The following is a 24,034-nucleotide window of genomic DNA, read 5'->3' on the forward strand; positions in this document are numbered from 1 at the left end:
TGTTAATAACAGATACTTTTGAGTTTTTACCTGGCTGTTAATGTGGCCTCATCTGGAAGCCATACTAAGAATCCATGGTGGTAGAGTCTCATGCTGCCAGAAAGTCCATGGGAGTGATCTGGACAAGTGATGTATTAGGCATTTAGGATTCTAGAGGCACATCCAACTAATTTTTTTCAAATATAGAAGGATGAAATCACAAAATATACAAGTTTATTTTTTCCTAATCAATTCTCTATAGGTTTGACACAACATATTTTAAAACCACTGAAGACTAATTTTTCCTCCTTTATATTTATTTACATTTTCCCATTGCCACACAAATGTTGTTTCAAAAGTCTTGAAACTTCACTGTAGTTTGTTTTGAGAGATAGTGACTTGGTCAGAATCATGCCAAAAATAATGTAGTACTTTATTCAGGATCCATAACAGGGTAATAATGTTTCTCTAATGCATGCTCAAAGCTATTACTCTTGCCATGTAGAAAGAATAATTTCTTGGGTGATGAACAAGTATCTGCTTGAAGGACTTTATTGCAATTTGTGCTATGAGAAGTGTAAATAACTAAGATGTTCAGTTGCATTAAATAGAATGAAATATTAATGTAATAACTAGACCATCAATAAAATTAGCTTAACCACAGTTAATGAGCACAGTAGTGTGTTCATTTATTTCCTACCATCTTGGTTTCATTTGTTTATTTCCAATAAAGGTAAAAGAGGTTTGATCTACCTATGCATTCATTTTCATTCATTCTTCTCTATCACAATTTTGTCTGTATCTACTACAGGCATGCCTCAGAGATACTGTGGGTTCAGTTCCAGACCACTGCAATAAAGCAAGTAACATAGTAAAGCAACTCACATGAAATTTTTGGTTGTCCCATGCATATAAAGTTATATTTACACTACACTCTAGGCTATTAAGTGTGCAATAACAGTATGTATAAAGCAAACAATGTATATACTCTAGTTAAAAATACTAACAACCATCATCTGAGTCTTCAGTGAATCATAATAGTAACATTAAAGATCACGGATACAAATCACCATAATGAATATAATAATATTGAAAAAGTTTGAAGTGTTGCTAATTATCAGAATGTGACCTAGAGACATGAAAAGAGCAAATGCTGTTGGAAAAACAATGCTGAAGACTTTCTTAATACAGGGTCACAGCAAAACTTCAGTATGTGGAAAATACAGTATCTGCAAAGTGTAATAAAGCAAAGCACAATAAAAATAGGTACGCCTGTATTCTCAAATGTGCTTCCTAAAATCTCTTTTTTGATGATACTATAACAGTTATAGACACAGTCATAGCCCTTCTCCTTCCAAGAAATATTAATAATTGAGGGTGTGGGGGGTATTTCCTATTTAAGTAATAAAAATAGTAATCCCAAGCCCTTACACTACAACTTTGTTTTTTTCTAATAAGGCTTATTTTGTTTATATACTTAGAAGAATATCAACAGTTCTGGGGCAGAAATAGCCAAAGATGTTTAGTCATTTTTATAAAATCATTTCTCCCAAATTTAAAGACCTTTTTTCTTTTAAAAAAAACTTATTCATCATATATTAATATCCTTTTTAATGAATTATTAGGGAGGAATTTAATTCATGTGTTACCAATAGTGATGTGATGATAATAAATGGCTTTTATCAAGTGCTAATCTAGATGTTCAAGCTGATTTTAGAAAAGGCAGAGGAACCAGAGATCAAATTGTCAACATCCGCTGGATCATCGAAAAAGCAAGAGACTTCCAGAAAAGCATCTATTTCTGCTTTATTGATTATGCCAAAAAAGTCAATATTGACTTTATTGACTGTGTGGATCACAATAAACTGTGGAAAATTCTGAAAGAGATGGGAATACCAGACCACCTGACCTGCCTCTTGAGAAACCTATATGCAGGTCAAGAAGCAACAGTTAGAACTGGACATGGAACAACAGACTGGTTCCAAATAGGAAAAGGAGTATGTCAAGGCTGTATATTGTCACCCTGCTTATTTAACTTCTATGCAGAGTACATCATGAGAAACGCTGGGCTGGAAGAAACACAAGCTGGAATCAAGATTGCTGGGAGAAAGATCAATCACCTCAGATATGCAGATGACACCACCTTTATGGCAGAAAGTGAAGAGGAACTAAAAAGCCTCTTGATGAAAGTGAAAGAGGAGAGTGAAAAAGTTGGCTTAAAGCTCAACATTCAGAAAACGAAGATCATGGCATCTGGTCCCATCACTTCATGGCAAATAGATGGGGAAACAGTGGAAACAGTGTCAGACTTTATTTTTCTGGGCTCCAAAATCACTGCAGATGGTGATTGCAGCCATGAAATTAAAAGACGCTTACTCCTTGGAAGGAAAGTTATGACCGACCTAGATAGCATATTCAAAAGCAGAGACATTAATTTGCCAGCAAAGGTCCGTCTAGTCAAGGCTATGGTTTTTCCTGTGGTCATGTATGGGTGTGAGAGTTGGACTATGAAGAAAGCTGAACGCCAAAGAATTGATGCTTTTGAACTGTGGTGTTGGAGAAGACTCTTGAGAGTCTCTTGGACTGCAAGGAGATCCAACCAGTCCATTCTAAATGAGATTAGTCCTGGGTGTTCTTTGGAAGGAATGATGCTAAAGCTGAAACTCCAATACTTTGGCCACCTCATGCGAAGAGTTGACTCATTGGAAAAGACCCTGATGCTGGGAGGGATTGGGGGCAGGAGGAAAAGGGGACAACAGAGGATGAGATAGCTGGATGCCATCACTGACTCAATGATGTGAGTTTGAATGAACTCCAGGAGATGGTGATGGACAGGAAGGCCTGGCGTGCTGCGATTCATAGGGTCGTGAAGAGTCAGACACAACTGAGCGACTGAACTGAACTGAACTGAATCACTGTATTGACTGCTTTATAAACAAAATGTTGCAGTTTTCTCAATGGATACTACTATTCCTATTTCATGGATAAGGATACTGCGATTTAAAGATACAGTAAGCAAATTACCCACAGAGTTTACAGATAGTAAATGTCAGTGCTGAAATTTGAAGCCAAGCAATTGGGGCTTCACAGACCAAGCAGTGGTAAAGATCTACCTGCCAGCGCAGGAAATGCAAGAGACACTGGTTTGATACCTGGGTCAGGAAGATCCCCTGGTGTAGGAAATGACAACCCACTATAGTATTCTTACCTGGAAAATTCCATGAATAGAAGAGCCTGGCGTGCTACAGTCCATGGCATCGCAGAGTCAGACATGACTGAGCAACTAAGCACATACATACACAAAATCTGACTGACCGAAGAACAGCTCCTTTTTCTCCGCTCTGTTTTGCCACCCTTTCAAGCCTAAGGGAGAGAAAGGAAGAGTAATAGCACTAGCCTGGGTTTTATATACAAATATGCTCTCTTCATTATTCAGAGCTGAGCCAGTGCTTTGTGTTATTTTTGAAAATGGAAATGCATTAAAGCAGCTCTCAACACTATACCAGTGGCCTGTCTTTGAAAAGGAGACAGCTTTTCTGGTCTGAGGACTATAAGTGTTTGATCATGGAACCAAGCAAAACCTACGGGGCTGGCCCAACAGCATTAATTCTAATGAACCAAACTAACAAAGCATAGATTAGAGGAGATATACAAGAGCAATAAATGAAATTTCAAGTTGAATTGTATTTATGGAACCAAATTCAAATTGTGAGTGATGTTTTATTCTTTTATATATATATATAAACAGTATGTGTGTATATATATATACACGTACTGTTGTGGTGAAAGTGAATATGTTAGTTGCTCAGTCGTGTCCAGCTGTTTGCGACCCCATGGACTGTAGCCCATCAGGCTCCTGTGTCCATGGGATTTTCCAGGCAAGAATACTGGAGTAGGTTGCCATTCCCTTCTCCAGGGGACATTCCCGACCCAGGAATCGAACCCTGGTCTCCTGCATTGCAGATGGACTCTTTACCATCTGAGCCACAATGTTCTTTGAGTATAAATCTGAGAAAAGATTCCAAAATGTTGAAAATAAGTATTATTTTCAGGCTATTGAGACTCACTTGATCCGGAAGTCCCGTAACGGGCTGACTTACATCGCAGAGTGGAAAGGGGGCCTCCTGGAACACAAGATGGGCCACCTGACCTGCTTTGCTGGAGGCATGTTTGCTCTCGGGGCAGACGACGCTCCTGAAGGAATGACCCAGCACTACCTTCAACTTGGGGCTGAAATTGCCCGGACCTGTCACGAATCTTACAATCGCACCTGTGAGTCCCTGTTACTCTTCATATATAGTCTTTGTGCTTTTTTATTTCATTAAGTAACTTTGTCCATTTGTTGCCATCGAAAGAACATCCACTGTGCCTGATGAATATTTGATGATTATGATTACTATCTTAAAGGAATTTACATTTTTACTTTAAGAGGCATTGCTTTTCTACATAAAAACATTTACTTTTAGTTTACCAACAAACAAAAATCCAGGCCATAAAAGGTCAAGTCTAACTTATTGACCCTGCTTTACGTAAATAACATTGGGCTTGAGTCCCTGTCCTAATACAGAAGAAATTTGGTACGTTATAAACCATTATTAATCTTCCCAGAATCTCCATGAAATATACAATGAATCTACATGCATGCTAAGTTCCTTCATTTGTATCTGATTCTGCAACCCTGTGGGCTGTAACTCACCAGGCTCCTCTGTCCATGAGATTCTCCAGGCAAGAATACTGGAGGGGGTTGCCATGCCCTCCTCCAGGGAACCTTTCAGACTCAGGGATCAAACCCATGTCTCTTAAGTCTCCCACATTGGCAGGCAGGTTCTTTACCACTAGCACCACCTGGGAAGCCCCATATGATGAGTCTAGCTCTCTTTTTATGAAAGTTTGATGCACGAGTACTATATAACCTTCATGCCATAATGACTTAGAATTCTCAAACACTAATTTTTTAGCTCACTAATAAGGTGGTGCTTTGCACTGACCCAGTGAGTACTCAGTAAATGGTGGTAAAATGAAAGAAAGTAAAGGATTATTACCACTCTCTTAAATGTACTCTTTTCAGTAGATAAATTAAAAATATATATTAAACATTGCTTATTATACAGTGTTTATAGCTATTCCTTAAAATGATCATTTTGGCACCCCTCTTGAATGTTTTAAAGTATCTTTTAATTTCATTTAAGTTATAGACACTAAGCATTGTCAGAGACAATAACCCTTGTCCCCACTGCATGTCTTTTAGTTGTGAAACTGGGACCAGAAGCTTTCAGATTCGATGGTGGTGTTGAAGCCATTGCTACGAGGCAAAATGAGAAATACTACATCTTACGGCCAGAAGTTGTTGAGACTTACATGTACATGTGGCGACTGACTCATGATCCAAAGTACAGGAAATGGGCCTGGGAAGCTGTGGAGGTGACGTTTTAGTTTGCTTGTGTTTCTTACGGGAATATGTGTGTGGAAAAAATAGTCAGTGATCCCTATCAATCTACTATATTAACTCTCCTATGATGCTTAAAGCTTTGACCAGCCATCTTTCCATTCAAGACTGAGTGTTTTCAGTTAAGTCATCCCACATCCCTGCCTTTAGCTGTGTTTTTTGTATATAAATATACCTCCTCTGGTATTGAAGGAGAATCTGGAAAGACCTATTATAAAATTAAGTTCTCATGTTTATAAAAACATTGACTAGTTAATCCCACAAAGGGTATCTGGCAACTTGGGAATAGTCACCCTTACCTGTTGTGTGTTTCAAGAAACAACTGTATGATTGTTTCTTTTAGTCTCTGAGCATCATAGTAGTAATATATGCTTTTAATTAGAGCAAATGAGCTACTTAGATGTAACTTTTAGACAGTACCTATAGAAAAACTACTTTGTACACGAATATTCCAACACGGGTCTCAGAATCCTTGGAATATCTGTAAGCTTTCTATCTGTCCAGTGTGTTATTTGGATTATCCTGGCATTTCATGGATCTCTTCCTGCTGAATATGATGTATCATCTTCCTGAACTAATCTGTTGAACACTTTGTGTGCTGAATGCCAGAGGAGGTGCACTTTACGATATGCATCAAACAATGTCTAATTTTAAGAGCTATTATTTCAGAAGGAGTGGGAGGAAATTCAGGGGATAAGAACTGGCAAACGCTTTAATTATCAATACACTCTCTTATTGTCTAGCACTCTTTGTTAGAAAGTTAGCTGTCTTTTAAAACCATTAGGAATAACTTCTCTTAGGAAATCTAAAATGAGCATTGCCTTTGTGTAAAATTTAACTAATATCTTAGAAAGCTGTTGATGAATCTTGCTTATTACTCTTTTCATTTGGTATGTATCTTATCACCAGTTGTCAGTTATTTTAAGTAATAGCAATTCTTTATGCCTCTTTTTTTTTTGAAAAATTTTCTAATTATGGTTAGTCAGTTGTAATTCCAATTTCTTTATGTTTTTTCCTATGAATAAAAAGTATATTAAAATTGAGGTTCAGCTAAGCTTTGGTAATTGGGAATTATTTTGGTCTTCAATAGGCCAGCAAGGAAATTAAGGTTAATACTCACTTGCAAGTATCAGTTTAAATTAAAAAATTCAGTAATAACATTTCATCAATATGAAACACCATAGTTGATAAGAAACACCATTATTTTATATACCATTAAGAAAATACAACAATACCAATTAAATTATGACATGCCAATTTTAGAGATGTTAAAGTGTGAAAAAAAATCGTATGACGGTAGTTTGTCGTGTGGGCAGAAAGCTTTGATTTGCTTGGTTCTTGGGGAGGGGGTTGTCTGTAGTGTATGAAGGTTGGTTTGATGTGTTAGGGTTTTTATCTGTTGACTCCTTTTACTGTAGCACATGATGTCAAATTGTTTGCTTGTGTCGCAACACAGGAATTCCCCAGTTTTTTGCCTGTGGTAACTTCTGTTAGAACTTGAAATGTAGTGGGGGGTGGTAGTACTGGGGCCTCTTGCCTTCTGTGAAAAGCCACGAAGATCATAGACTCAAAGGTACAGCAGCACCTTTTGTTCCTTTTGTGCTGTGTCCCATCCCATCAGCCCTCCCTGTGTCCTGGCTTCAGCTTCAGTGGACAACACCCTGGCCTGCTGCCCCTGTCTTGCCCAGCGCCAGTGCTTCTCAGCTGTTCTGACTCAGAGCCTCTTCTGAGGCAGCTGGCGGAGGTCTGGGACGTGTGGGAGGCTGCAGCCCCAAGGGCCGCCCTCGGCCACTGAGGTTTTGGAGTTGATACATCACTATCCCAGAATAGTTATTCCGAAGAATCATTCTGAGAGGCATTCTATTTGGCCCTTTAGAGGGTTTCAGGCAGGAATGAGCCCCCATGCACACAGCTGTGACCTGCTCCATGTGTATTTCACTGGCCCTCCTCCCTTCCTTACTTCACTTTTCCCACCAGCTCAATCACTTCCTGATGTCACCTCTGTAAAAAGCAAAGCTCCCTGCATCTAGCCCATGTCTCATGCTCTGTTTTTGGAGGAACCCATGTCCAGAGGCTGAGAGTCCCAAAGATGGTAGTGAAATGATATTCTGATCAGACTAAGCGTCCTGGGTACGTGGTCTCTTCCACTGTCAAGAAACTAAAGCCAGGGACTGTCATGAGGACCCAGGAGAGCTGCTTGTCCCCAGCTTCACATCTCTGAAGTCTTAAAATTTAGACTTGACATGAAGGCTTTTTTATTTTTTGAAAGTTAAAAATGCCTCTTTGGCATTTCTCCCGGCCTTGTTTTTCTTTTTAATTTACCAAAAATGTCAAAATATTAAAGTAGCTAGGCCTCTCTAAGCTTCCCTGGTGGCCCTAGCGGTAAAGAACCCACCTCCCAATGCCTGAGACATAAGAGGCATGGGTTTGATCCCCGGGTTGGAAAGATCCCTGGGGTTTGATCCCCAGGTTGGAAAGATCCCTGGAGGAAGGACGTGACAACCCACTCCAGTATTCTTGCCAGGAGAATCCCGGTGGACAGGGGAGCCTGATGGGCTATAGTCCATAGGGCCACCAGGAGTCAGACACGACTGAAGTGACCTAGCATGCAGGCAGGCCTCTCTCAACTTCTGAAAGGCCCGCACTGTGCTAATAATAGTAAGTGTGTCATCTTCTGGTTCTATTCTCAGGACAACCTCATGTTGAAAAAAAGGATGCTCCCTAGATCCAGAAAACTGAGGCCACAGTGAGGAAGTCTAGAGCTGGGACTTAGCCCCCACCTCTAAAATGTCAGATTGTGTTCTTGACTACTCTGGTTCACCACATTAGGCATGGGAGAGAAAAAAGAATGAGTGGAAGTGAACTGAAAAGATGAAAACTGTTTGGACAGCACCTACCCCCAAAACAACTCTTTTTTTCTACAACAAAAGAAGGAGCTTATAGAAATTTCTGATCCCTGGGTCGGGAAGATGCCCTGGAGAAGGAAATGGCAACCCACTCCAGTATTCTTGCCTGGAAAATCCCATGGACAGAACAGTTCATGGGGTCGCAAAGAGTTGGACACAAGTGAGCAACTAATACATTACCACACAGAAATTTCTGTAAAAAGGAGGGTTAGCTGTTTATCATGCCTGGCCCTCTCTTTAGTTTATCACAGAACCAAAGACCTTCAAGGGACAAAATCAAGAAAAAGTTTTGCGGATAAATTCTTCTTTTTAAGGAAATGTCTGGAAATAGGAATTTATTACGTTCAATAACAACAAATTTACCCACTTCTTCTGAATCTTTTTATTGTTTTACCCTTTTTTACAAATAATTTTTGGCCTACTCCATGTATCTGGCATTTGACTTTTTATCAAACAGAACAGTTATCAAAAAAGGAAGGAAGGAAAAATATAATAGAACCTGAAAGTTCCTTTCTTCAGGCTTTCCCTCCATTTAGTTCTTTGTCTGAAACTAAGAGTATAATTGAAACTGCTTTTTTTTAAGTTGATTGTTCTTATGTTCCTTAGGGCTTTTAAAAAGTTCTACACTAGGAGACATGTTCACGTAGCCTGCCACTTGGATTTTCTTTCACCTGGTAATTAAATGCTTTTTCTCCCGACCAATGCTGTCTCCCTTCTGCCCTCCAGCCCTAGGGTGTGGAATCAATATCCTCATTATCAGTGTCTGCAGATGGAAGTGGATCGCTCAGCACCACACTCCTGCTCCCTGCCTTTGCCTTCCACCTCACCTTTTCCAGGCTCCGCATTCTTAGAGCCATGCTTTCCTTCAAAACCCTTTTCTCACCGATGAAGATTTTTCTCAATTAATATGGCAAGAACTATGCCGTAGCTTCTTGATAGTTTAGCTGAATAGGAGGAAAATGCAATATAATTATACAAATTTTTTTTTAAAAAGGGACAGGGTTGTGATCTATAGAAGAAAACCGAAAAATAACCTGAAGAATAACTTGATTTTATTCATGTTTCCTTTATCTCATTAAACATTGTAAGGGACTTAGTCTTACACTTTATTATTTTTGTCCACATTCTATGAATTAGAACCAGATTTCCAGTAAGAGTTTGTATACAGTGGGAATCTTTATTTTACCATATAGTTATTAAAATTAATAGGATGTAGTGAGTAGAAAATAACTTCCTGGAGATGATTGTGCCTGGTAACCAGTAAGGCAAACCAGTGTAATATCCAGATATCCAGTACAAAGAGCAGTCAGGTTAGCAGTAACTGACACAATGGAAGGCAAGTCATTTTAAAATTCTGTTACCTAAATTTTCATTCCCACACTGCCCATCCCTTATTTTTTCCCATCTCTGACTATAATACGCACCTGTAGTCAGTCAATGATAAGAATGTAGGATCCTTTCTCTCTGGTTAGTTACCAGTGGTTTAATCCCATCTTCTTCCATCTCAGTCTAAAGAAAAGAAAAATATATTTCAGAAATAGATGCCAGCCATGTTTTTTTCACTGGTTTTCATTTTCTCCTTTTATATCTGTCAGTTACCAATATCACTCATTAGTACTCTGCTATCGATTTTTTAAAGATAAGATGTTCTGATGACCATAGCAGTCCAGCACACTCAACCAGTGGTTTAGAATCCCAGTGGACATTAACAGTTTTTCCAGACCAGGTGTCAACAAACTTTCTGTAAGAGCCAAAGAGAATTAGGCCTGGGGGCCATAAGCATTTACTCAGCTCTGCCACTGTAGTGAAGAAATGGCCATACACAATATATAAATGAGTGTGTCTGTGGTTCCATAATACTGTATTTACAAAAACAAAAATCAGGCTGGATGCACTTTGTGGTCTGTAGTTTGACGAATCTTGCTCTAGACCATAAGATGAAATGGTTTAAAAAAAAAAAAAAAACTGAAAAATTATTCTGAAATTAAATGTAAAAATGTTTCCAGTTAGATGAGATATACTGTCCATGGGCTTCCCAGGTGGCGCTAGTGGTAAAAAAAAAAAAAAGCCTCCTGCCAATGCAGGTAGACATAAGAGACCTCCCTGGGCTCTATCCCTGGGTCGGGAAGATCCAGTGGAGAAAGGAATGGCAACCCACTCTAGTATTCTTGCCTGGAGACTCCCACGGACAGAGAAGCCTGGTGGGCCTCAGTCCATGGGGTGGCACAGCCGGTCAGTTTAAGTCCTTATTTTATTTAAACGTGACAGTCTAGTAGTAAAACTCTGTGACAGCCAGTTTCCTGAAACATGACCGTTTTTCCCCTCCTCTTTGCGGGTTAGGCCCTGGAGAAACACTGCAGGGTGAAAGGAGGCTACTCCGGCCTCAGGGACGTTTACTTCACCAAGGAGAGCTACGATGATGTGCAGCAGAGCTTCTTCCTGGCAGAGACACTGAAGTAAGTAAAAGTTATTCTCAGTGCGTGTGACCGAGATACCTGAACAGACCTTCTTTCTGAAAGTTGTCTTTATCGTGAGCACATTCAAATAATAGCAAGCATGACTGCTTCCGAAATCCATTCTACATGCATGGCAGTAACTGTGGGTGTGTTTTCATCATTGTGTAAGTTTGGCGGCTTGGGACTACCCTTTTTTTTTTTTTTTTTAAGTTAACATTTTTACATGTACTACCTTTTTTTTAATTTTTGGCTGTCCTGGGTCTTCATTGCTGCACAGGCTTTTCTCTAGTTGTGGTGAGCAGGGGCTACACTCTGGTTGCAGTGAGCAGGCTTCTCATTGCGGTGGCCTCTCTCGTTGCAGAGCACGAGCTCTCAGGCACCTGGGCTTCAGTCCTTGCAGCACATGGGCTCAGGGCTCTAGAGCACAGGCTCTAGAGTTGCAGCTCCCAGGCTCCAGAGCATAGGCTCTAGAGTTGCAGCTCCCAGGCTCCAGAGCACAGGCTCAATAGTTGTGGTGCACAGGCTCAGATGTTCCAAGTGTGGGATCTTCCCGAATCAGGGATTGAACCCATGTCTCCTGTGTTGGCAGGTAGATTCTTTATACTGAGCCACCAGGGAAGCCCCTTGAGACTGCTTTGTATGGTTCTTGTCCACAGACCAAAGCACACAGCAGCTTCTTTTCCTCAGCATTAACGAGTGTACTTCTTAAGGTTTTGCTGTACTTGACTGTTGTCCGCACTTCTCCACAAGGGGAAGGGAGATGCTGATGTGGTTTTTCTCTGTGTCTTTGTGGTTTCACTGACTAACCGGGTCCCTCAGGCCTCACATACCCATGTTTCTCTCTCCAGATATTTGTACTTAATATTTTCTGATGACGATCTACTTCCTCTGGAACATTGGATCTTCAACACCGAGGCACATCTTCTCCCTGTACTCTCTAGGAATTTAAAGAAAGTTGAAGAAGATGGGAAATAAAAAGACATTTTATATTTTACTCTCCTCCACTCCTTTCACTGCATACCTTAATAATTCTTTTTCTGGTGATCAGGCACATGATGAATTTTTATTAATAGATCTGTGATTATTCTAAGTTTTAATATTGTTTTGCAGTCTTCTATGTTTATTATCATACATATAGATGGACCTAAATTCCTTACTGTATCCTTTATTATTCAGCCAGTGAATCACAGGGTTTTTTTGTTGTTGTTTTTAAGTAATCTGTTATCTCTAGAGTTTATGAAGATGTAGTATTATTTTTAGTAAACTGAATAGAACAGTATACCTATGATCTCTCAATTACAATTTTGATTTGACTGCAAAACTTTTTCCTCCTCTATGAGGAGATGATGTCTGCTTTAAGCTGTAATGTTTTGCCATGTTGCAAAAAGCCATAATAATGAATTAAATAATAAAAAAGCTTTTTTCCTTTTCAATTTCATGTTAATCGGGTTTGTCTATCCACCAGAGACAGATCTTATAACTGTGACAGTGTCCTTATGCGGGTCTATCATTATTTGATAGAATATCTTCTAGAATACTTTACTCACATTGTAATTCAAATTAGAATATCATCCCCAAAGGATCATCTCCTGTCGACCTCATTTCATCAGATCCACGGTATATTTTTGTCAGTTAATTATATTAGTGTTTCCTAATTTGGGAAATAGTTTTCAGATTTTATTTTAAATGCCCTGTGTCATCTCTGGATCATGTACTGGTTAATTTCTTCCATTCTCCACCACACAACAAAGTGAGCTTTTCAGTTTTGCAGAGCTCTGCTATTACCGAATTATATTTTTTAAAGGGAAACTGTATAACTTTTAGTGAGTTAGCTTTTGCTTTTATCTGAATATGTAAAGAAATCGGGGCTCACTCTCTGGAAAGAGGGTATTTCATATGGTTTTTTGTTTGCATTTCATCTGTAATGTATTTTTCTTGAAAAAAAGAAACTATTACATTTGTTTAGGTTTTTCAGGTTTGAAAAGGGTCTTTTCTCAGACTTAGTAAATTATTCATTTCAGTTTATGAAAGCAGGATTTAACTCAGAGAATCTTTCGCAATGTGTCTATTCATGGTCAATTGAGGAAAAATCTATTAAACTTTAGGCCAAATTAGGATATAGTATATTTTGTCTGGTTAAGTTCAACGAAGCAATCTCCGCTTAGAAGTAATGCATAGGAATGGACACTCCCAATCCTCTACAGTCCTGTAGCAGATCAAAATAATTATAATTAAATGATTCTTCAAAACATTTTTTGAGATATGAGTCGTTTTCCCAGAAATAGATTTGGTTATCATATTGGTTCATATTTTATATATATTCCTGTGAAAGGGCTAATATGATGATGCGTGTACTGAGGTACAGAGATTTTTGACCATCTGTACTTTTCAACTACAGCGGTCACAAAGATCAGTGCAACCCCATAGATTAGGTTGAAGCATATGAAATTAAGGCATTTGTAGTTTAAAAATTGCTCAGTATCAGCAATTTCATATGCTTCAGCCTAATAGTTTTTAAGACAGTTATTTTCTTAGATCTCAATAGACTGAGTTGTTTTAGCTATTTCAGCTTTTGAAAGCTTTTCAAAAGATTTCCATTGTCTGAAAGGCATATGACCTGCCCTTTTTTTCAATGTTATTCATTGGTATATGTCAAAAAATAAATCAGTAAAGTTAGTAAGTGGAAAAGATCCTTTAGGACGTCATGATTGCTATTTCCAAAACTTAAAGGCAAACATAGAAGATTCTCATCAAAATTGGGCCATATGTATTTAGATTATAACTTTCATATGAATGTCTTTGAACTAGCAATTTAAAATAATTTATTTTCTTTGCTTTTCAATCTGATTTGAAAGAGCACAAGCTGATAGGTATTTCTGCAGCAGATAGGATATTAAAATCAGGTTGTATGAACACATAGGACTGTACTATGATGAACCTTTTCCTTTCTGATATAAATAGGTAAGAAGATTGTACTACATGTTGCCCAGCCAATAGCAAGAACAAAGTTATTTCAATTCTAGAACTTGGATATTTTTAGCCTAGGACCCAAAATACCAATCATGTAAGCAAAATAAGAGATTACTATTATGGTGATATAATTTAATTAAAGTTATATTTTGTGTTAATTATTTTAAACAACTGAAGTCCTTAGGTAGAGGCTGTCTTTCGTTCATTTTCAGCAAAAACTGTGCAATTATGTTTACATATGTTTTCACATCCCTAAAGGTGAATAATTAAAATAGCACTTAATTTTGTTTCTGCACATGCTTGGTATGCATTGTGTGACACACATGTAAGTTATATGGCAGTTTACAGAACTTCAGTGATGTTTCTCATGACACCTTCATGTGTACCAGTAGTTCTTCCCATTGTTTTTTATTTGTACTTAAATCCACTGTGTCATTTTCAACTTTATATAAATCTCTAATGTTATGGGAAACATAATAGATTGACACATAATTTTTAAAAACTATATTTGTAAAATTTCTCTATTGTAAATAAAGTCTTTTGATATATCTCCTCATTTGTTCTGTTTTTCTACATTTAAGTAAGCTTTTGGATGTTTTGGGATGAGTGTGTACCATGGCAAATGGACATATTAAATTCTAACAGTGATTCCGTACCATACCCAGAGAATTGTGACAAGGACAGTTTTCCCATTAAAAATTAGATTGCAAATAATTTTGCATAACCACCTTCGGTTAATCAGATACTTTTGTTAAGAATCTGACATATGTTGAACACCAGGGCACATGGAGTAGAGACAGGGAGTTGGCATCAGAAATAACATGAAGTGTGTTTCTTGTTTTGTTTTTTTTTTTAATTATTATGTATTTATTCATTTTTGGCTGCATTAGGTGTTCGTTGCTCACATGGGCTTTCTCTAGCTGCAGCGAGCAAAAGCAAAAAAGCTCTAGTTGCAGTACTCTGGCTTCTCATTGCAGTGGCTTCTCTTGTTGCGGAGCGTGGGCTCTAGGTGCACAGGTTTCGGTAATTGTGGCCATGGGATCAGTAGTTGTTGCATGGGGACTCAGTCACCCTGAGACATGTAGGATCCCAGTTCCCAGACTAGGGATCAAACCTGTGTCCCCCACCTAAGCAGGCAGACTGTCAACCACCAGACCACCAGGGAGACATCAGTGGTCCTTGTTCTTCAGTTGATAATCCAATTGAGATCAAACCCCACCACCACCACCAGTGAAACAAAACATTTCATCATGTTAAATGACAAGTTAAATTCTGCTATAGACATTCAGAGCAGAAGGAGGTCACTAGGATTTGAGTGGTCAAAGAGGCTTAATAGAAAAGAACAACTTAAGCTACAGGAGAACCCCCAAAACGGCATTGAAATACGTATAATATCATATATGAAACGAGTTGCCAGTCCAGGTTTGATGCACGATACTGGATGCTTGGGGCTGGTGCACTGGGATGACCCAGAGCGATGGTATGGGGAGGGAGGAGGGAGGAGGGTTCAGGATGGGGAACACATGTATACCTGTGGCAGATTCATTTCGATATTTGGCAAAACCAATACAGTATTGTAAAGTTTAAAAATAAAATAAAATTTAAAAAAAAAAAAAAAAAAGGCTAGGTTCTTCAAATTCAGGTTGTACTTTTTAAAATGTTTCAAACATTTGGGCTGCTGTTCTCTCTGCCCAGATCTCTCCTAGATGTTTTTCTGGCTCATCCTCACTTCATTCAGGCCTCTGCTTAATTAGCACCTTATCAGAGTGGATTCCTTGACAAATCAGTATAAAATTCCCAGTCACCCTTTGCCCCTTACTCTGTTTTATTTTCTATTTAGATTTGTTATGTAACATATTTGTTTTCCTTGTGTCTGTTGTCTGCCTGACCTCTTAGAATTTAAGCTCCATATGAACAGAAAGTTACTTTCTTGGGTCTTTCTCCCCCTGCCGTTTTCAGTGCTGGAGTGGCATCTCATACCTGGTGTACACAGTGAATGCTTGGTTACCGGGTGAATGAATGAATGAAATTCTACCTTGTATTCATAGGCTTTGCTACAGCTATTTACAAATATCTTAATAAGTAGTACATTAAAAAAAATAATAATAAAATAAAAAAAAAAAAATACTAAGTACCAGTATTACCTGCTATTGTTTTAAATAACTAATCACAAGAATGGGCGGTTTTTAAAACTGCTCCCTAAAGTAATTTTGGGGCATCCCAGGCGGCACTAGTGGTAATGAATCCACCTGCCAGTGCAGGAGACGTGAGAGACATGGGTTTGATCCGTGGGTTGGGAAGATCCACTGGAAGAGGGCATGGCAACTCACTCCAGTATTCTGGAGAATACTGAAGAGTCCCATAGACAGAGGAGCCTGGCAGGCTATAGTCCATGGGGTCACAAAGAGTTGGACAGAACTGAAGCAACTTAGCACACATGGTAGTTTTAGGGAAATATAGAGTAAATTAGTATTTATGATTGGAATAACCTTCACCCAACAGATGTTTTTTTACAGCATTTATATCATTAAGGTACTGTGTATAGATAGCCTTGTGTAAAATACATACCAAAAAAAGTGTAAGTCGTGATTTCTCCAATATTGAGTTTTTTTCAGTGTTTCTATTTGAATAGCCTACTATTATTTTCTGTAACTTAATCTCCCAGTCACTATATCATAAAAAGAACCTATTTCAATAGCATCAAGCAAATAAATTGTTGTTTTTTTTTTTTACTTAATGTAGAGTTAATCAAAAGGGAACCTTCTGAATTCAATTATTTGTAACACAAATGTTGGTTTTGTTTACTCTGTTGGTGACAGGATTACTTAAAAAGATTCTAAGCATAATTTTTTTTTTTACACTAATATCAACCATCCATACAGAGATGACAGCTTGGCAATCAATACATCTAATTTCTGATAATTATGTGTAGGTAGGTGGTGGTGGTGGTTTAGTCACTAAATCGTGTCTGACTCTGTGACCCTATTCACTGTAGCCCTCCAGGCTCCTCTGCCCAAGGGATTTCCCAGGCAAGAATACTGGAGTGGGTTGCCATTTCCTTGTCCAGGGGATCTTCCTGACCCAGGGATCAAAACCAGGTCTCCAGCATTGCAGGCAGATTCTTTACCAACTAAGCACCTGGTGCTAAGTCACTTCCTCGTGTCTGACTCTGTGCGACCCCATAGACGCCAGCCCACCAGGCCTCCCCGTCCCTGGGATTCTCCAGGCAAGAACACTGGAGCGGGTTGCCATTTCCTCTCCAATGCATGAAAGTGATAGTGAAGTCGTTCAGTCGTGTCTGACCCTCAGTGACCCAATAGACTGCAGCCTTCCAGGCTCCTCCGTCCATGGGATTTTCCAGACAAGCGTACTGGAGTGGGGTGCCATTGCCTTCTCTGAACTAAGCACCAGGGAAGCCCAATTATATGTAGACTGTTGCTTAAATTTTTAAGAAAACAATGTAGATCTTTTTCTTTGAATTTATTTAAGCCTAGAGTTCATATATCTAATTGCCATTCTAGCTCCTTAGGTTGTGCCTGACATCTGGGGGGACTCCGAATGGGATGAAAAGAATTTTTTTTTTAAATCTTTTTAACTGATTTAATGGCCCAAAGACTGATTTCTGTTTCTTCTTGTTCATTCCATCTACATTGGCCAATACATGAGTCATAACCTTTACAAAATGTTTGCCAGGCATCAGATATGCACATAAAGTATTAGAACTACATAGGAGTCTAGACAGCATTTAGTCCAACTCTTTTATTTTAAATATGAGGAAACTGGGAAATTCTCCCAAGGTCAGGAACTGTTTTCTATCCTGGCTCCGTGCTACCAGACACAGAGATTTAGTAAGATTTATGCTTATAAGAAAGAACAATATATGAGAGCGTACATTATATCCAACCAGCCTACTCCAAAATAAAGGTGTAAATTCAGTTCACTGTTGGAAACTGGTCTAAGGCTGTATTTCTCAAGGTGTCGGCTGCAGTTCACCTGTGCCAGAATCTCTTGTCTTGTTAAACTGCAGATTCCAGAGCATTAGTCTAAACTAAGCAAATCAAAATTAAGGGGTGGCCTGGAATATCCATGTTTAGTGAGCTCTTTCTGTAATTCCCATCCATTCTAAAGTCAAGAGCCACAATTTTAAGTTATAAGTAGGTGGAAGTCCTAAAATAGCAGAAGAAGTAATTAATTAGCAAGTCATGACAAGCCTATGTACCTTCTGAGTTTTTATTTCTACTTCAAGGTTTAAGCACAACAGCAACCTGAAACAAAATTTGGATCACTTTGGAAACATAGATTCATCCTTTTACAAAAGCATTTCTAAGTAGTAAGCCATACACCTAAATCTTTGAGAAACAGATTTACATTGGATTTTTAAACAACGCTTTCTTATTGAAGGAATCTTAAAAGTATTAACTTCAATCACCCCAATTTTTAATTCAATGACTGTTCCATTTGCTTTCTTCTCCCAATAGCTGCTTTTAAAGTCAATTCTTAAATTGTTTCTTCTGTTTTTCTTGAATTTTAACATGGCTGTCACTTGTGCAGAGTACACAGAATTCCTAGTGGGCCATGTGTCATGTAAATGTATAAGATGTTCTTGGAAATGACCTCTGAAAAGCACCTTCATTTCCATCCACACCCACCTTTGCCCCTCCCACCCGCCCTATTTTTACATTCATTGTAATGCTAATCACCAAAGACTTTTTTTTGACTTGTTAAGATCACTTTGAATGCCCTTAAAACATTACTTACTAATAAATTAACGTAAACTTGTGTTACAGATTCATTTAATTCCCCAGTGAATGCAAATTACCATGAAAGCCTAGAGAAGAACAGGGATAGATGCAGAGCAACTTTTCCACATCCTGGGTTATTTTGGCCTTAGGCTATGAACACACATTAATTCATAATTCTGCACAACGGGCCATAAAATGTACTGATTTTCAAGTAACATTTTCCAAAAAATGACTGGCACCTAAGAGTTTTTTTGTTTTGCTTGTTCTATTCTGTTTTGTTTTTTGACTCTCCAAGGAGAAATGATGATTCTCATTTGCCGAATTTTTAGGAACTTTGTTCCTGACTTTCAATTTTTGTAGTTGTTGGTAGAAAGTAGAAACACATAGCATCAAATCGGCCCTTAGAACTAAGCTGAGAAGTCACCACACCAACTCCTTAAGGCAGGCACGGTGCTGTTGGCCCTGTATCATGGGTGTGCCAGCTTTGACTCTTGGGACCCAAGGCATCTATTTAGTAAGTGACAGAAGGACTAGCAAACTGTCTCTTCCTTCTTTGTGCAAAACCTCACCACCACCCTGCCGGTCAATACCGCACATTAGCCTCGCTGGTTAAATAAACCCTAAGTACATTTTAAGTACTGGTCACCTTGCCATCTATTTCCAGATGGATAACTTTGTGACTTAATGAACTCTTGGCCAGGAACTGCAAAATTTTATATATTTTAAATACCACCACTAAAAATCCATCTAGTCTCTTTTCTTTATATAATGCAGTAGAGAAGAAGAACATAGGTATAGTTGGGCCAGTGGCAAGCAGATTTCACTAAGAATCAAGACAACTGAGTTCCAGACTTGGCTATAGCATTAACTTCCTGCATGATGTGAAACAAGTCTTTACATCTCAGTTTCCTCATCTGTAAAATGAGAGGAGTGATCAGGCCAGGTGGAGCAGCTAGGCTGTACCTTCAGTAATGTCTGTTGTGGATGGTGGAGCAGGGAACGCAATACACAAGGAAGGAATGTTCCATGCGTGGACTTGAGACCACCACACCCAAATTATGAGACATCAAAACCTTACTTTTCTCATCCGTAAAATGGGAATAATAACACTACATCATGAGGACTAATACAGCTCATATATGTACGTGTTCTTATCTCTGTACCTGGTAGGATGGTGCTTCAATCCCTGAATCCCAGTCCCTATTTCTAGCTTTATAAAGAGCTAAAAAGAATCATCTCCTGCAAAAGAATCATCTCTCCTCTACCTTGGGAAGCCTCCAGCTTGTTTTGTTATGACAACACATTTGCTATTATTTTGCTTGCGGTTTCCAACTACCCTAGGCTTTTTTGGATGCCGTCCTTCAATCAGACTGCTTCAAACACATGTTATTGCTCATCTTCCAAGGTCAGAGTTTAGCTCTTATTTTCTAAGATGAGAACAGAAATATCCAGCTCTTTCTTCACACCAGTGTGCTGCACTAATTGACTTTTCCACATACTTTTTATTAAAGAACAGGCGGTTTTCTTTCAGCATTTGTAGAAGAAAAGAAAGAGAGATCAACCTGCCTGACTGCCGCACTTGTAAGAGCACTATTATCAGCTGTGTCATCGATGTATTCAAATAATGCCATGAAAATAAAGCAGTGCCTGCAAGTTAAGAACTGCTTTTAAATTGAAGTATAGTTTTGTTTTCATCCAAAAGTAGCTTTGGAAACCAACAGAATCAATTTAATGAACTCGGAAGGATTGCTGAAATAATTTCTGAAAGAGCCAGTATTGCTTCCAAGATCAGCTTACATGTTTGTGCCCTCCAAAAGTCACATCTGTTTCCCCCAGTCCCCTGGAAGTCCTGTCATCAAACCCTGCTGGCTTTCAAGGTCAGATTCCCTGGGGATTCCCAGTCCCTTTGCCAGATCCCCAGGCTGGGAAGCCTGACTTGGGGCCTAGAACCTTCACAGTGGGAGAACTTCTTTGGTATTATTGTTCTCCAGCCTGTGGGTCACCCACTCGGTGACTATGGGATCTAATTTTTTCGTGATTGTGCCCCTCCTACCTTCTCATTGCATCTTCTTGTCTTTGGACTGGGGTATCTTTTTTCGTGGATTCTAGCACCCTCCTGTCAATGGTGGTTCAACAGCTAGTTGTGATTTTGGTGCTCTGGCAGGAAGAGATGAGCACACGTATCCTTCTACTCTCCCATCTTGAACTGGAAGCTCCTCAGCTTAAATGTTTGAAATGTACTTATAGTAATTTAAAACTAATCACATCCTTTCAAAGACAAATGCATAAAGTGATTTTGATTGAGAGTCCCGTTACCTGTCCCCCACCTTCAAAAAAAAAAGGAAAGAGACTGAGAGTTTCTATAGCATTGAGGACATGAATTATGTCAGAGTGACACTTGCCTTGCATCTAGTACTCCCCACCAGTGAAGCCGACTGTTCACTTCTGAAGAGGGGCTTGCATTTCTGCCCTAGAATCTGCCTAACAAAGTACACACAGTTCCCCTCTCCTCCCCTGCCACACCCCTGCTGACTTTCACTTTTCTGGACTCCACCTGAAATGGCCCTCCCTGTCTGTATTCTACTCTTCTTGGAAAAATGTCTACGCACCTTTAAGTCTCAATTTACATGTTTGTAACCTGTCTGCCTCCCTCTTCCCCCAGTTTGTTCTTGCTTCTTGTGAGTCTCCAAAGGACTTTATGCAAACTCCTATTCACATTCATCACACTCTCGGGTCATTATTTTTTACTCATTCATTCCACAGACATTCATTAAGCTCCCAGAGTGTTTCAGACACTATCCCAGGTTCCTAGGGATTCAGCAGAGAGCAAGTTAGACTTGCTTCTTGCTTGAACAGAGCTGGAGGCTAGAAAAGGGGCAAATATGCAAAAATATATAAGATTTTAAAAGGAAGTTGCCGTGGCTTATTAATGAATAAAAATACAAGACTTAATGTGGCATCTGGCATGTATTTGTCTTCAATCTGGTTACATCCTTCCATCCTGCACTTAGAAAGCACTCAGAGAACATACAGTAAAGACTGAACAAGGTGTTAAGGGCTTCCCTGGTGGCACTAGTGGTAAAGAACCCACCTGCCGGTACAGGAGACGTAAGAGATGGGGGTTCGATCCCTGGGTCGGGAAGATCCCCTGGAGGAGGGCATGGCAACCCACTCCAGTATTCTTGCCTGGAGAATCCCACGGACAGAAGAGCCTGGAGAGCTACAGTCCAAAGGGTAGCCGAGTCAGACACAACTGAAGTAACTCAGCACATACAAACAACGTATTATGAAGGAAAAGTCTCAAACTTTTGTTGAAAAGATAAAAACAGAATTTTCATCTTAAGTTTGCCTGCAACAGAACACAGCCTCTGCTAGGCCCTACTAAAGCCAAGTGGTACTTCTATCTGCAAGACTGAATGCGGATTCTATTTTTAGTGGGTAATCTCATGTTTACCTTAACTGAGATACCTAATTATAATCTGTCATTAGAAAATTCTCATCACTGTACTTGCAACAGTAAACTCACCAAAGATAGGACAGCTTTCTCATCTCTTAGCATGTTCAAAATATATCAGTTGTCTCAGGGAGAACCCACAGGAGCCCAAGCCGTATTCCTCCATTTTAATTGATTCTGGACTACACACTGCTGGTAAGATCAGCAGACACACCAGATACTCTCTCATCATTAGGATTAGGCTTGCTTGTTTATTTTGTTTTAGAGGGGATGGGGTTTTTTTTTGTTTGAGCCGTCATAGTTAAAGGCTGCTCACACATCTGAGACTGGCTTCTTTTGGTCAGCGAAACACATGGGAGACGCTGCCAGTGATGTAAAGGAAGAAGAATGCCTCTGTAGCTACTGCAGCCTTTTTGTAATCCTCTCTAGAAATAGGATCAGGGATTTTAGGAGTCAAGCAAATCCCTTAATAATGACATTGTTATATTCCTCCTAGTAAGTTCATCTTCCTTTTCGCAAGCTGGCCTTTGTTCAGCGATAATAACAGGTGACAGAATGGCTAGCTAGAATTTTCACTGTCATCAACCTTATCTTCTTGTCTTCTTTATTTCTGGTGGAAGTGCTAATATAAATGAGCAAATAACCGAGAGGGAGAATAACAAGAGATCTCAAAGAGATTAATCCGTCCCTGAAAATCTGAAAGCGACTTTTGTCGTTATATCAATCAATATACACAATTTCTTTTAAACACTAGATAAAAGCATATAATACATCAAAAACATGATTAAAAGGTAAATAAATATAATGAATTTTCACAAGATCTTGGGTTTATTTTTCTGTTGTAAAAATGGTATAGAAAAGATTTAGTTTTCTTTCTCTCTCTTCATACAATGACAAGTGCATTAAGGAGAAGTTTCAAAATTCCCACATTGTGTATCTAGGCTTTTAACCTCTCCCAAAGATCAGATAAAGACTGCCAAACCAAAAAGCATTCTTGGCTCATGTACACAGCTTATTCTTTAAATAGGAGATTCAGCACGTCTGAGCAAGAGCAAAGACTTCTCCAGAGTTTTATCTATTGATTAACTGTAGAAGCTATTCTGTTTAAAATGAGTCTTGAATACACTGTAAAATAAATGTTTTATTCTATTTTGGAGTAAAAGGTGTGAAGGGAAAAATGAGACATACATACTCCTCCCTTACTCTACAAATATATGCTGTATTACCTTTTTGCCCATGATATTTTTATAAAAAGTTGGAAGCAAGGAAAAAAATCCATATGGCAATGAGATTGTATTTTACCTCGTGAGATAAAAATCCAAGACCAAGTGTCAATTACTGCTCCACTGTACAGAGGTTACTTGGTGGCTCCTCAGTACATTTTAGGAGCTTCCCTGAGACCTTTGGTGAAACTGCTAATATGCCCCACATCTCAAAGGAAGTTGGCAAAACCTTCTTTTTTCTGTGATTCTCATGGTTACAATACAAGATCCCTAGATTCTCAGAAGCAGGCATCACCTTGTGAAGAGATTTGTTTAAAGTGAGAAATCCTCCAGTTTCTTCTATGGTCACTATCTTTGTAATTATTACAAGTGGGGTCAGCCAGGGAACCAGAAATGACTCAGTCTCAAAAAGAAGAAATTTAACACGAAGAACGTGTTACATTGCTGATACAAGAGCTGAGACATCAAACAGTGGATGGCGAACTCTGATGGCAGTTCAGAAATTAGCAACTGCAATATGCCAGTCTCTGGACGGGAGGAGGAAAGACACAAGGTGGAGGTGATGCTGCAAGAGAGCAGAAAAGGCCAGAGCGTGAGCTAGATCAGCAATGGAGGACTCAGCAGAAGCCGAGACCGCAGCGGGAAGGAATGGTCCAGGAGACGCTGGAATCATGAAGGTGATACAGCAATGGCTAGGCAGCGCTACAAGCACGATGAATAGGAAATACCCTGGCTTCTTCCTTTCTCCTACCTCACAGTCTTTTACCAATGCTTCCCGTTGGCCAAGATGACCAAGACTACCAGGAAAACAGAACAAAGGAGTCTGAGAACTGTAGTTCCTTGAGATGCAGAGTTACC

At 39.1% G+C, this 24,034-nt stretch overlaps 1 protein-coding gene and 1 long non-coding RNA gene across 4 annotated transcripts in view; one reads left to right on the forward strand and one right to left on the reverse strand.

The window, feature by feature from the left end:
- The window catches only part of MAN1A1 (mannosidase alpha class 1A member 1), a 174,329-nt gene extending 160,019 nt beyond the window's left edge, over positions 1-14,310 (forward strand). For 2 of the 3 annotated variants that reach the window (XM_055535050.1, XM_055535049.1), the window contains exons 10-13: positions 4,032-4,251; positions 5,228-5,400; positions 10,672-10,787; positions 11,636-14,310. In XM_055535050.1, coding sequence (XP_055391025.1) covers positions 4,032-4,251; positions 5,228-5,400; positions 10,672-10,787; positions 11,636-11,762 — 636 coding nt within the window. In that variant the 3' untranslated portion in view covers positions 11,763-14,310. The remainder of the gene's footprint in view (positions 1-4,031; positions 4,252-5,227; positions 5,401-10,671; positions 10,788-11,635) is intronic. The other variant, XM_055535051.1, reaches the window with a different exon arrangement.
- Positions 9,145-20,689, reverse strand: LOC129619744 (uncharacterized). The gene is made up of 3 exons (XR_008698075.1): positions 20,553-20,689; positions 9,756-9,840; positions 9,145-9,275 (listed from the first exon to the last, which is right to left on the reverse strand). It is a non-coding gene; the product is annotated as an uncharacterized LOC129619744 (long non-coding RNA).
- Between the last annotated feature and the right edge of the window lie 3,345 nt (positions 20,690-24,034).

The sequence above is a fragment of the Bubalus kerabau genome, chromosome 9, assembly GCF_029407905.1.
Source record: "Bubalus kerabau isolate K-KA32 ecotype Philippines breed swamp buffalo chromosome 9, PCC_UOA_SB_1v2, whole genome shotgun sequence".
Classification (NCBI taxonomy): domain Eukaryota; kingdom Metazoa; phylum Chordata; class Mammalia; order Artiodactyla; family Bovidae; genus Bubalus; species Bubalus kerabau.